This window comes from Brassica oleracea, unplaced genomic scaffold (assembly GCF_000695525.1).
Source record: "Brassica oleracea var. oleracea cultivar TO1000 unplaced genomic scaffold, BOL UnpScaffold00795, whole genome shotgun sequence".
In the NCBI taxonomy this organism is placed as follows: Eukaryota; Viridiplantae; Streptophyta; class Magnoliopsida; order Brassicales; family Brassicaceae; genus Brassica; species Brassica oleracea.
Window position 1 is genome coordinate 3,971 of NW_013617458.1, and position 12,787 is coordinate 16,757.

At 39.2% G+C, this 12,787-nt stretch overlaps 3 protein-coding genes across 4 annotated transcripts; all 3 read left to right on the plus strand.

Annotated features, from left to right (window-relative positions):
- Positions 1–1,517: 1,517 nt before the first annotated feature.
- Positions 1,518–4,690, plus strand: LOC106320078 (probable DEAD-box ATP-dependent RNA helicase 48). The gene is made up of 10 exons (XM_013758442.1): positions 1,518–2,446; positions 2,522–2,628; positions 2,699–2,754; positions 2,839–3,066; positions 3,187–3,393; positions 3,463–3,549; positions 3,614–3,709; positions 3,779–3,994; positions 4,076–4,258; positions 4,336–4,690. The coding sequence occupies exons 1-10, from the start codon at positions 1,518–1,520 to the stop codon at positions 4,564–4,566; spliced, it is 2,340 nt and encodes a 779-aa protein (XP_013613896.1). The 3' UTR covers positions 4,567–4,690.
- A 655-nt stretch (positions 4,691–5,345) lies between these two features.
- On the plus strand, positions 5,346–9,262 carry LOC106320087. Of its 2 annotated transcripts, XM_013758453.1 has the most exons (10): positions 5,346–5,548; positions 5,632–5,699; positions 5,792–6,422; positions 6,508–6,804; positions 6,888–7,178; positions 7,258–7,566; positions 7,703–8,428; positions 8,462–8,749; positions 8,826–8,853; positions 8,932–9,262. In XM_013758453.1, exons 1-10 carry the CDS (start codon positions 5,440–5,442, stop codon positions 9,062–9,064), a joined length of 2,880 nt encoding a protein of 959 aa, XP_013613907.1. In that variant the 5' UTR covers positions 5,346–5,439; the 3' UTR covers positions 9,065–9,262. The 2 variants fall into 2 exon arrangements, with proteins under 2 accessions (XP_013613907.1, XP_013613906.1); XM_013758452.1 differs by having other exon boundaries at positions 7,703–8,749.
- A 707-nt stretch (positions 9,263–9,969) lies between these two features.
- LOC106320081 (probable N-acetyl-gamma-glutamyl-phosphate reductase, chloroplastic) lies at positions 9,970–12,787 on the plus strand. The gene is made up of 13 exons (XM_013758446.1): positions 9,970–10,209; positions 10,317–10,454; positions 10,770–10,877; positions 10,969–11,055; positions 11,142–11,192; positions 11,272–11,343; positions 11,418–11,537; positions 11,615–11,675; positions 11,751–11,831; positions 11,916–11,995; positions 12,064–12,153; positions 12,235–12,363; positions 12,455–12,787. Exons 1-13 carry the CDS (start codon positions 10,150–10,152, stop codon positions 12,560–12,562), a joined length of 1,185 nt encoding a protein of 394 aa, XP_013613900.1. The 5' UTR covers positions 9,970–10,149; the 3' UTR covers positions 12,563–12,787.

Genomic DNA, 12,787 nt, shown 5'->3' on the forward strand with positions numbered 1-12,787 from the left:
GATTGATCTATTTAACCTATGGCTTTTAGTTTTAGAGATTATCTTTTAGGGTTTCGATCTTTACAAAACAACCAGGTTTGATTCATGTTCTCAGAATTAGGATTACCTTTGTTTTGCAGGTTGTTGAAACCAGACCTGCAAAGATCAGATGAACCTCTAGTTGTACACGGACGCGAGCTGGCTCCTTATCGGGTCGCAAGCTGGGACGGGACGCGAGCTGTCTGGAACGGTCTTGCGTCTGGTCACGGATGTGTTCTGAGGTAGTCGGACGCGATCGGGACGCGTCTTCTTCTTCTCTAGTTCGCGAGCTGCTACCTTTGCAAGCGGCTGATCTTTGCACCAACTCCTCTCAGCTCATGAAACAAAAACAAGGAGTATTAGATTACATGAACACCATAATCTGAACAAGATATCATCAAACAACTAAGGTATGATAAACTTATCTTTCACAGGATTTGAATTTGGCTAGAAAATCTTGTTGGTTCGGATTAGGGTTCCAAAAGATCAAGACGGCGCTACGTATTGTTTCTGCGAGTGTGGGCGCGTCTGAGTTTGTATCGACGAATGGTTTGCGCTGATGGATTCGTCTCGTTAAGGGATGGATTCGTCTCGTCAAGGGCTTCAATTTGATATGTGGCTCGTCGTCTGGTTCCCCAGGGTTTGAGAGATAGATCGATTTTAAGTTGCGCCTGGTTTAGGGTTTATGTGTGACGGATTTTGGGTTAGGTTTTGTCTCAGGGTTTTGGAGTCTATCGTGCTGATATCGTGTTGTAATTAGAGAGTTTAGAGACTGAATATTTCTGTGTTCTTATTAATGATCAAAGGGGTTCCTTTATATAAGGATTACAAGATGAAGATAAATGGAAAGTATCCAAAACCTAAACTCAATAGGATTAGGAAAACTACTAATACATAATAATGGAAAGATTACATCTATTAGGAAAATGAAAGGATTTCCTTTTCTCTAAGCTTTGTAGCCGCCTTTCTCTCTTCTGAAGTTGGTTCTCTCTGTCCTCTCTCTAGGCTTCGGCCGTCCCTCCATCTTCTGGGTATTGGGCCGGTCTTGGACCGGGCCTGGTTAATGGCAATACACTCCATACATGTTCATGTTTTTTCACTCTGTAATCAATTAACTTAAACAGATAGAACTAACACATGAAGATTTGATGGAGTTTTTCAAAATTCTAGGTTTTATTCATCAGAGATCATGAAAGTGAGGTTAAAAAGACTACTAAAGTAATTGTAAATGAGATTTTGGTTGGTAGCCTAAAACATAACCAAACAGTTTAGTTTTTCCCGGTTAAATTAGAGATCTAAGTCTCATGAAACCGGGCTGGAAAGGATAACCAACTAAGGAATAGCATAATTAATTATTTTTCCTACCGGCTCAATTACATACTGATTACTTAATGAAAACTAAACCGGATAACAATCACTGAAACGCTTACAATTACAACCTTAAACCCTAAAAGGCTAAAAGCCTAAAACCTTGCGTCCCATTTCTTTTCTTGTAGAAAATGTACTCGACGATACTCCGGGAACGATCGGGATCCATATGGAGCTTAATCCTCTCTCGAAACATGGGCGGCGGTCCCAGAACCTTCCCGGGAGGTCTCAACAAGTGGCAATGGAAACGTATGCACGAGAAGAAAGCCCGAGAGAAAGAGAACAAGCTCTTGGATCAAGAGAAGCAGCTCTACGAGGCTCGGATCCGCTCAGAGATCCGAGCCAAGATGCTGGGAGGAAACCACGATTCCAACGAAAACACGGCGAAATCGAATCAGAGCCACGGCCCGTTGAGCCCCCAGGAACATATCAAATCCTTGGCTGATCGTTTTATGAAAGCCGGAGCTGAGGATCTGTGGAACGAAGACGATGGGCCTGTTAAGAAAACGAATCAAGGGTCGAGATTGAATCGCGTGGGGAATGGTGGGTCACGTTCGAATTCGCCAATTGATGTGAGGAGTCTGGTGGGTAGGAGAGGGTTTTCGAGTATGAGTCACAGAGGTAGGTTTAAGAGAAATGAGAGTTCTTGTGACGAAGGAGAGGATTTTGATTCTAAAAAGTTTGATACTTTGAGCCCCTTTTCTCCTGGTTTTGCTGGTAAGAAGGAGAAAGTGAAGAGTGTGAGTAATGTTATGAGGAACAAAGGTTTGTTTGGTCGGAGGAAGTTTAGGAAGAACGATAGCTCCACTGAAGAAGATTCCGAGGAGGAAGATGGGAAGATGAATGGGTGGATGGATGTGAGGAGAACAGGAAGCAGTGCGTCTTTAGGAAACCATGATTTCAAACTTATTAAAAGAGTGCAAAGGAATGTCACTGATGAAGATCTTTATCCTCCTTTGGATATCAATGGCGTTAGAGATGATCTCAGTAAAAGGAAGTCCGTGGAGAATGTAATGGAGGTGAATGGAGAGCCTCGTGATTCGATTTACAGTGGAAGAAGGTTCGTTAAGCTTAACACATCGTGTAAGGCTTTTAGTTTGTCATGTTTGGATCGTGATGAGCGTTTGTTTTGCAGATTTGATGAGTCTAGTGTATCCCCTTTGACTCTTAAGGCTCTTTCTGCTTCTGGCATTGTTAAGATGACTAGAGTACAAGATGCCACCCTCTCTGAGTGCTTCGAGGGTATGTATCTTTCTTGTTCGTATCTTGATTACTCTTTGTGCTCAAGTGATCATCCTTTTATGTAAAGCAGGTCAAGATGCATTGGTCAAAGCCAAAACCGGAACGGGGAAAAGCATGGCCTTTTTGGTACCTTACAATCCTTTGTCCCAATCTGATGAACATTAGCTTTTGTTGTTTCTTTAGATAACGCTGTTAAATTGAGAAAAACAGCTTCCTGCAATTGAAACAGTTCTGAAAGCTATGGCAAGCAGCAATGGTGTTCACAGAGTTCCTCCAATACTCGTTCTTATCCTCTGTCCCACAAGGGAACTTGCAAGCCAGATAGCTGCAGAAGGCAAGGCTCTGCTCAAATACCATGACGGAATCGGTGTTCAGACTTTGATTGGAGGTACCAGGTTCAAACTTGATCAGCAACGCCTACAGTCTGATCCGTGCCAGGTTTGACCTCTCTTTTTTTTTTTTTTTTTTTTTTTTTTTTTTTGAAACTAGGTTTGACCTCTCATGATTCTTTTTTTTGCTATACTCGTTTTGGCTAATCTTATGTTCTATTTGTTGCAGATACTGATTGCAACTCCGGGAAGGCTTTTGGATCATATAGAGAATAAGTCTAACATAACGTCACGTTTGATGGCGCTTAAGTTGTTTGTAGTCGACGAGGCTGATCTCTTGCTAGACTTAGGATTCAGGAGGGATGTCGAGAAGATCATAGATTGTTTGCCTCGTCAAAGACAATCTCTTCTCTTTTCTGCAACCATTCCTAAAGAGGTATAGTTTAACTTCATTGTTTTCAATTACCATGGAATCCAATGCGAAAAAACATCCGGTTTAATGCAGGTCCGTCGAGTATCTCAGCTTGTTTTAAAAAGAGATCACTCATACATCGACACAATTGGTCTCGGTTGTGTAGAGACTCATGATAAGGTAACGCTCAAACTCTTCTTTTTCTTGGATCTGGTTTTGAGTTTCTTGCTCTTTGGTTTCTCAGGTGAAGCAGTCTTGTCTTGTTGCTCCACACGAATCTCATTTTCACTTAGTACCTCATCTTTTGAAAGAGCACATCAACAACACAGCTGATTATAAGGTAAACAAACACTTTCTTATGTCCTAACTTTTACAGTTCTCTCAGCTATCCAGTTTTATATTCTCTCAGATAATAGTCTTCTGTTCAACCGGTATGGTAACATCGCTGATGTACACTCTGCTCCGGGAAATGAAGCTGAACGTTAGGGAAATTCACGCTAGGAAACCTCAGCTCCACAGAACACGTGTCTCAGACGAGTTCAAAGAATCGAAAAGACTGATTCTTGTCACGTCTGATGTGTCTGCTCGTGGAATGAACTATCCAGATGTTACTTTGGTTATTCAGGTAAAAAGCACAAAAGTAAAACTTGTTTTCATATCAAGAACAAATCTCTTATCAAACTTGGTTATCATGTTGTTGGTATAGGTCGGTATACCGAGTGATAGAGAACAGTATATACATAGGCTTGGTAGAACCGGGAGAGAAGGCAAAGGAGGCAAAGGGTTGCTTTTGATTGCTCCATGGGAGAGATACTTTCTTGACGAGCTTAAGGATTTGCCTATTGAGCCAATTCAAGTTCCGGATCTTGATTCAAGATTTAAACTTGAGGTTTGTTTTGAGTTCTTGTTACTGTGTTGGTACTTCTAACCGGACATTGATAATGAGTGTTGTTTTTGTGTGAGCAGGTTGATCAGTCAATGGGCAAGATTGATACAAGTATTAAAGAAGCAGCATACCATGCTTGGCTCGGTTACTACAACTCGGTTCGTGAAACCGGTAGGGATAAAACCACGTTGGCTGAGTTAGCTAACCGGTTTTGCTATTCTATTGGTTTAGAGAAACCTCCTCCTTTGTTCCGCAAAACCGCGGTTAAGATGGGTCTCAAAGGTATTTCCGGTATTCCAATCCGAAAATAAACCGAACCGGTTTTGGTGATTTACATTATCATTTCCACCTTTGTATCAAAATTGACTGTGAAAGATGGGGTTTATGTGAGAGTTGAATACAAAATTTATTAATTTTCATTATTTTATTTGTTAATTGTCAAGTTTCGAAATCGATAATATAAATGTGATATTGTCATTTTTAATTGTTGAATGTTTTTAATTATTGCTATTATTAGAAAATCACAGAAAACCAATAAATGCTACGATACAAAAATAAACCATACTAAATTTTTGTTCTTAGAGGAAAAAAAGACTAAAATAGCACTAAACAAGCTTTTGTCACAAATATAGCCTTTAAAAATAAAAAATGACCAAAATAGCACTTAATGTTTTATCAAAAGAGATAAATATACATTTATATCCCAAAGGTAAATTAATTTAGACATTAGGGTTTAGATTTAAGGTGTGAGGTTTAGGATTTAGGATTTAAGGTTCAGAGTTTAGAGTTTAGGGTTTAGAGTTTAGGAGTGGGGTTTTGAGTTTAGGGTTTAGAGTTAAAGGGTGGAATTTAGGATTTAGGGTTTAGGTTTTAGGGTTTAGAGTTGAGAGTGGGTTTTTGAGATAAGATTTCAAATTTTGAAAAATAAAAAAAATTTAAATTTTTCAAAAGATAAAATGCTATTTTGGTCATTTTAGTTTTTGAGTGCTACTTTTGTGACATAAACTTAGAAATGTGTTATTTTGGAGATTTGCAAACCATCTTATTAAATAAACATCATATAACGTACCGGTTTAATTAATCATTAAAATCAAAAACCCTAAAGACACCTTATCGACTGCCACCACCACTCCATATCTCTCACCGCGCTCGTCTTCTTCTTCGTCGGTACCTGAACCTGGATAATGGCGGAAACTGAATCGCCGGAGCTCAACTGCGTGTATGTAGATACGAACCTAGGCACTCATCTCCTGATTCTCGTTGACAACCATGAAACCGTCTCCGATTTCAAAGGTGAGAGAACCCCACTAACTCTCGACTTGTACTCACTTCTCTACACACTCCGCTGTATCTCATGATTGTGGTTTTGCATGTAGAGAAACTTTGCAAGGAGCATCATCAATGTTTCCCAAAATTTGGAGAAATCAATGTCTATGCGGTTAAGGTTGTAACGTCTTTGTTGTTTTCATATTATGAATGTTTTTTTTTTTTTTTGTTTAGTAAACAAATACTAAGTAAGTAGTGGTTTTGTTTCAGGTTGACCGTCAGAATACAAGGGGTCTCCTTTTCGATTATCACTTGCCAGATTCTATGTATCTGAGTATGGCTTTCGAGGGTGTCAGTCATAACTGCTGGTTTGTGTCTGTCGATGCCGCCGTGAGTGTGGTTGACAAGGCTGAGCTTATGGATGCTGATGAAAAGTGCTCAGACCTTGAGAAGAACAATGAGATTGCGGCTTATTCTCTAGCTTTAGATGGATATACCAAGAATCAGACTCTTGAACAAGATTTGGGAGCTGAGAAGACGACAACAAAGAAGAGGAAGCATGCTGGAAAAAGTGGGAAGAAACCTTCAGCTGATCCCAATGATGAGAAAAATAAGGCGACTGCAAGCGATTCTCTGCTTTTAGATGGGTATACCAAGAACCAGACTCCTGAAGAAGATTTGGAAACTCCAGTAGTTGAGAAGACGAGAAAGAAGAGGAAGCTGAACACTTTGGATGGAGAATCAAGTCTGAAGAAACCTTTGGTTGATGTCAGTCAATCTCCTGCTGCAGCTGCTGCTACGACTTATGCTGATGGGGGTCATGAGTTATGTGGAAATGTTGCTTCTGAATCTTCACCCAGAGAAAAACTAGATGATATTATTACGAAAACAACAGGAAAAGGTAACCTCTTTTTTTAGTTATATGGTATAAGATAGTGATTCTTGTTATACTATAAAGTCGTTATGCTATTTCTGACTCTCTGTAGAGATTGAGATGGGTGAGAAATCTGTCGAAGATTTGGAAGGAGATAAAACAGAGAACAATGATCTGGTCAGCCACCCGGCAGATCTTTTGGACAATAACAGTGAGTTGACAACCAGACCAGACACAGAGAAGAAAAAAAGGCGAAAGAAGAGATCAGAAGATGACATCAATCAATCCTCTGCTGCTGCTACTGTGAGCGAGATAAACGAACTTCCTGCAAATGTACATCCTGTTGAGGCAACTCCTGATTCTCTTCTGATCTCAAGAGGCAATCCCCTTGCAGAAGCAAGTCAGCAAGGTAATTTCAGCTCGTTTCTATCTACGTTCAGTTCTCGGATAGTTTGTATTATCAACTCATAATGTTATTGGTGATTCTTGTAGAAAATGATATGGCTGAGAATTCTGTCGACGATGTAGCAAGAGATAAAACTGAAACTGACAATCTAGCGATTCATCTGGACTCTAACAAATTAGGGAAAGAGACAGAGAAAAGCTCAAACGATGACATCAATCAGTCTTCCTCTGCTGCTGCTAATATAATTTCAAGAGATATTGTGAATCAGATAAATGAAGTCCATGCAAATGTAGATCCTGTTGATGCTACTCCTGAATCTCTTCCAATCTCAAGAGGAGAAAATCTTGATATTCATTTTGCAGAAGCAAGTCAGAAAGGTAAATCCAGTTTGTTACTGAATTTTATTTTCATATATGCATAATGCATTCTGGTAATGTTTTTGTTGATTCTGTGTAGAAAATGAGATGGTTGAGAAATCGGTTGAAGATGTGGGAAGAGATAATACTGAAACTGACAATATGGCGAGCCGCCCAGAAAATCTTTTGGAGACTAACGGTGGGTTGACACCCAGACCTGATCCAGAGAAGAAAAAAAAGCGAAAGAAGAGGTCAAAGGATGACATCAATCAATCTTCTACTGCTATTACAACTTCAATGGATATTGTGAATGAGATAAATGGAGTTCCTGCTAATGTAGATCCTGTCGACGCTACTCCTGCATCTCTTCCTATGACAGGAGGCACCTTTGCAGAGTCAAGTCAGAAAGGTCTTTTCCGTTCTTTGTTGAATAGTGTTTGTGTTATCAACTCGTAATGTCATTGTTGACTCTTGTTTGAGGTTTGTATGAACTAACATAACACTGAGTGTTTCGGTCAACTTATATGATGTAATTGCTTGTGTAGGAAATGAGATGGTTGAGAAGACTGATGACGATGTTGGAAGTGGAAAAGCTATACCAAGTGCTGCAGAGAATATCCAGACCGAAAACGTTGAAATGGATGATGCTGACGATGCTAAATCTGTGAAGACTACTAAGAAGAAAAAGTCAAAAAGAACCAAGACCCCAGCTAAAGAAGATACAATGTTTGCTTCTGGTGCACAGAATGTTGAAGCTATCGAAGCCGTAGATGGAGAAGGGACTGATAATGTTATCAGAAATGTATTAGATTCTTTGCAGGAAAAGAATGAAACTGCGGGAAATGTGGACACAACTGTGAAGAAATCAAGCAAGAAATCGAAGAAGAAACACTCTTCAAAAGTTGTAGAGTCCCAAGTATTGCCAGTTGAAGTAAACAATGCTGCCCTCGAGGAGACTCCCCTCATCAACAACCCTAAAGACACTGATGCATTATTCACGCCAGTTAAGAAAGATGCCGAGAGTGATGCTTCACTTTTGAAAAAAAGTTCTGAGATTGCTGAGGATAATAGCCTTTCCAAGAAAAGTCCAATAGGGAAGGTTGATATGGGAGATAATTTTGGTTGCAGCCCAAATAAAGAGAAGCAAGATCAAGTGGCTGGTGGAGCTAAATCTAAAAAGGAGAAGAAGAAGAAGGGGCTTGATCTTCATCCAAGCGGTTGCATTGCGGGGTCATTGAACTCAGTGAGACCGAAAGAGAAAAAATCTAGAGGTCAACAACCAGCTAGTTCGGGGAAATCTAGAGGTCAACAACCAGCTAGTTCGGGGGCTAGTCATTTGCAGTCAAGGGTTAAGACTGGACGCAGTGGATCAGTGAAAGCTACTGTCAGCAGCAAGAAACAAGAGGTGAAGAAAAGCTCTAAACCGGTGGTGGCAGTGGACAAGAGGAAGACAAATTTCTTTGAGAATGCTGAGAAGTGTAATTCGTCAGAGGATGAATATAAAAAGACTTCTGATGTCTCCACCAAAACACCATCAGATTATTCATCAGACAATGATAGTGATGTGACTTCTATGTCTAGGAAGCAGCAAGGTAACCATTTGAATCCCAAAATAACATAATATGCTGTGCCAGATATGCTAAGTTTTCTAATGGTTGATCTGGGCAGGAAGCAATCTGGCTGGAGGAGCAAATAAGTAAGTGAGACCAGTTAGTGTTATTGTTTTGGTACTTATATATGGTCATGAAAACTTGGATGTATTGTGAACACACAGGTTTGAAGGGAGCCTACAAGATTTGCTGAGAAGATCAAGCAGTTACAAGAAGGCTTTAATTAGAGCTCAGTCACAACCCGATATAGATGATGACTGTCCGGTAGATTGCGTCCCGGATAGCCAAGGCGTTTAAGTTTGGCCGTTTGGGTTAAGTGTTAAGAAACTGAGAAAGTGATTGCTTAAATCTTCGAAAAAAGTCACGGTTTTGCTTCTTTTCCGACATTTTATGTCTGATCAGAAGAGTTAGTCACTGTTGCAACATCTATCCATGTTTCTGGCTTTTCTTTTGTAAGCATATGTTTCTGGCTTTCTATAAACCTTGCTTGTGTTATTTGTTTCTCCCTAGGCCATGGCATTCGGATAACCGGTTCGGATCCGGGTCGGGTTTTTTAGATTTTGGATATTTGGGAACTACAAAAATTGGTATCGATCGGATAATTTAAAATTCTGGTTTGGATACAGTTCGGTACCTGTCGGATCCGGTTACATCAGAAGTAATCAAAAAAATTAACGGTTTCGGTCCGGTTCGTAGTATGTACCAAACCATTTAACCCGATAGAATCGAATATAATCCAAAAGAATCGTAGATACTCGAAATATCCGAAAAAACATAAACAAGATAACTAAAATTATAATACAATAACGTAACATAACCATTTTAATATAATCAAATCAAAGTTTAATTTTCAAAATGAAAACAAGCATAATAGATTATTAGGATTATCTTAATTAAGGTTTAATTAAGGTCTTTCGGATATCCATACGGATCACGGATATTATCCGTATCCGACCGGTATCTGACCAAATTTTAAACTTTATCCAACCCGATATTTTCATGTATTTGAATCCGATCTGAAACCCGATTTTTTGGATAATTACCGGTTCGATGAGAAATATTCTCTCTTTACAAGATCAAGTCAATTACAGAATTACTAAATAAGCAATCACAAAAATAAATGAGAAAACCGGGTTTTCGAACGGTTTAATTTATAAATCACAGACCGAACAGAGAAGCGTGTAACGGTTCGACCGGTCGTTTTTAGGTTTTCGTCACATGGTCTCTCTCTTTGTTTTTCTGTCGTCGAGAGAGATAAAGAGGGTTTGTGGAGACAGGTTTTTATGCAATTTTGGAAATCAATCTCTTCTTCTCATTCAAATCAACAAGTTTAGTTTCTTGTATCCTTGACTTTTGATTGTTGCGGAAACCAATCATCGAGAATGAGTAGCTTGTCGACATTGAGTTCATCAGTTCGCTTGGAACAAGGATGCTGGTTCAAGGTTTTTGTTCTCAAATTCACAACCTTTTTTGTATTTACAGTTTCCATATTGATTATGCAAATGTGTGTTCACTTTCTGCTTAGATTAATTTTATGTTTTTCCAAAAGGGTGAAAGGAAGATTCGGGTAGTAGCGGATAAGCGAGTCAGGAGGCCTTCTTCAATAAGCTTCAGAGTTTCAGCGAATAGCGCTGAAAAGGATATTCGTATTGGTCTTCTTGGTGCAAGTGGCTACACTGGTGCTGAGGTCCGTTTTGTACATTCTCAACTTCTATGTTTCAAGTCTTACTTTCCTTTGTAATCTTTGCTTGGTTAAGTGATATCTTTTGGTTTTGAGACGAATTAAAGCTCAAGTAATGGTATGCATTTTGTTGCAAGTTTGTGGCTTTATAGGTGTTTGCGTCATGGTTTAGCTTAAGCACTGTACATGTGAAATACTGAAAAGTTTCATGTGTGATATATCCAGTCTAGGTAGCTTAGCTTCTAAGCAGTGTACATTTGCTTTGGAGAAGGTTCTTCTTGCTAACAAAACGATGCTTTTTGTTTTATTTTTGAATGGCAGATCGTTAGGCTTCTTGCAAACCATCCGCATTTCGGTGTCACTCTGATGACTGCAGATAGAAAAGCTGGGCAGTCTATGGATAGCGTTTTCCCTCACCTCAGAGCTCAAGTATTAACTCATTTCTTCTACCTGTTCCAATGATAGATACTTTTTGGGTGTGGTGTATAGATGACTAAAATCATTTTCTTTCTGTCCTCAGAAACTACCTAGATTGATCTCAGTAAAGGATGCAGATTTCTCTACTGTCGATGCTGTCTTCTGCTGCTTACCTCACGGAACAACCCAGGTCCTTTTTGTTTTCTTGATTCTTCCATTGCAATTTTTTTTTCTAAGCTTCTGGTAGCTCAATGGAAATGAGTGTGTAATTCACAGGAAATCATCAAGGGACTCCCCTCCGCTTTAAAAATTGTTGATCTTTCAGCGGTAGTTCTCTAAACATATGTTTTTTTTAATATATTCTTTCTTCCTGTGATATGCCTTATTTATAGAACGCTTTCTCTAGGACTTCCGGTTGCGTGATATCTCTGAATATGAAGAATGGTATGGTCAACCACACAAGGCAGTAGAGTTACAGGTACTTTTGTTCCCTTGCTTTGATCTCTTGTGTTCAATAATGCTTACTCTTACTAAGTGTCTTGCTTGGTTCAGAAAGAAGTTGTGTATGGCTTAACAGAGTTACTAAGGGACGACATCAAAAAGGCTCGCCTTGTGGCTAACCCAGGCTGTTACCCAACTTCAGTTCAGCTTCCTCTTGTTCCTCTACTAAAGGTTTCGTTTCCTATTTCCTCTAATCAGACTGTCTTGTTTCCACTTCATCTCTAGATAATGTGTTGGTTCTGGTGCAGGCAAACCTCATCAAACATGAAAACATAATCATCGATGCAAAATCTGGTGTTAGCGGAGCAGGTTTGATCTTACTTTGCAGTCATTATCCATGAAAAAATGAATGCAGTAGAATCTTAACATAATCTTTCCAATCAGGACGTGGTGCTAAGGAGGCGAATCTTTACTCTGAGATAGCTGAAGGCATCTCTTCTTATGGTGTCACAAGGCATCGCCATGGTATAATAATCAGAAACTGATAATCAAAGTTGAGTAAAGAATGTATATTATTAAGTTCATTGTTTCTTAATTATGTTTTTGCAGTTCCTGAAATTGAACAAGGGTTGTCTGATGTTGCACAATCTAAAGTAACAGTCAGTTTCACGCCGCATCTCATGCCAATGGTACAAACATTCTCAAGCCTCTTCTCTACAGTTTTCACCATAAAATCTTAACCTCACTGTTTGAGTAGATACGAGGAATGCAATCTACTATATATGTGGAAATGGCTCCTGGAGTTAGCATAGAAGAGTTATACCAGCACTTAAAATCGTCTTATGAGGTGATGGTTTACCCTTTGTGTTATAATAGCCAGGCCATACTAGTTTTGTTTAGTTATTTATGTTTTAAAAACGTTTTGTAGGATGAAGAATTTGTCAAAGTGTTGGAGGAAGGAGTTGTTCCTCGGACACACAATGTTAGAGGATCAAACTATTGTTTCATGAATGTGTTCCCTGATCGTATACCTGGACGAGCTATCATAATCTCAGTGGTAAACTATTGCATAACCCTCCATCATCTGCTATAAACGTTTAGTGTTTATAAAAAGAATGTACTTATCTTTTTGTGCGTGTGTGTTGCAGATTGACAATCTTGTGAAAGGAGCTTCAGGGCAAGCGTTGCAGAATCTTAACATAATGTTGGGATTACCCGAAACAACGGGACTCCTACACCAGCCTCTTTTCCCATAAGGTGATGAGCCTTTTAAAGGGTAAAGAACAACTTCTTGTCTTCTTGTGTGTCTAGAAGATTTCATCTGTCTTAAGTTGTTTTTTTCTGCTCTTTTACCTTCAAGGATCATTCTAAAGCAAAATGTGGCTGTGTTGTTTTATGATTCATTATAAAGACTAAAAGCTCTTCTCTTACCATTATAGATTATTGGTTTTGTTTGGTTGTTAATTACGTTACAGAACTTA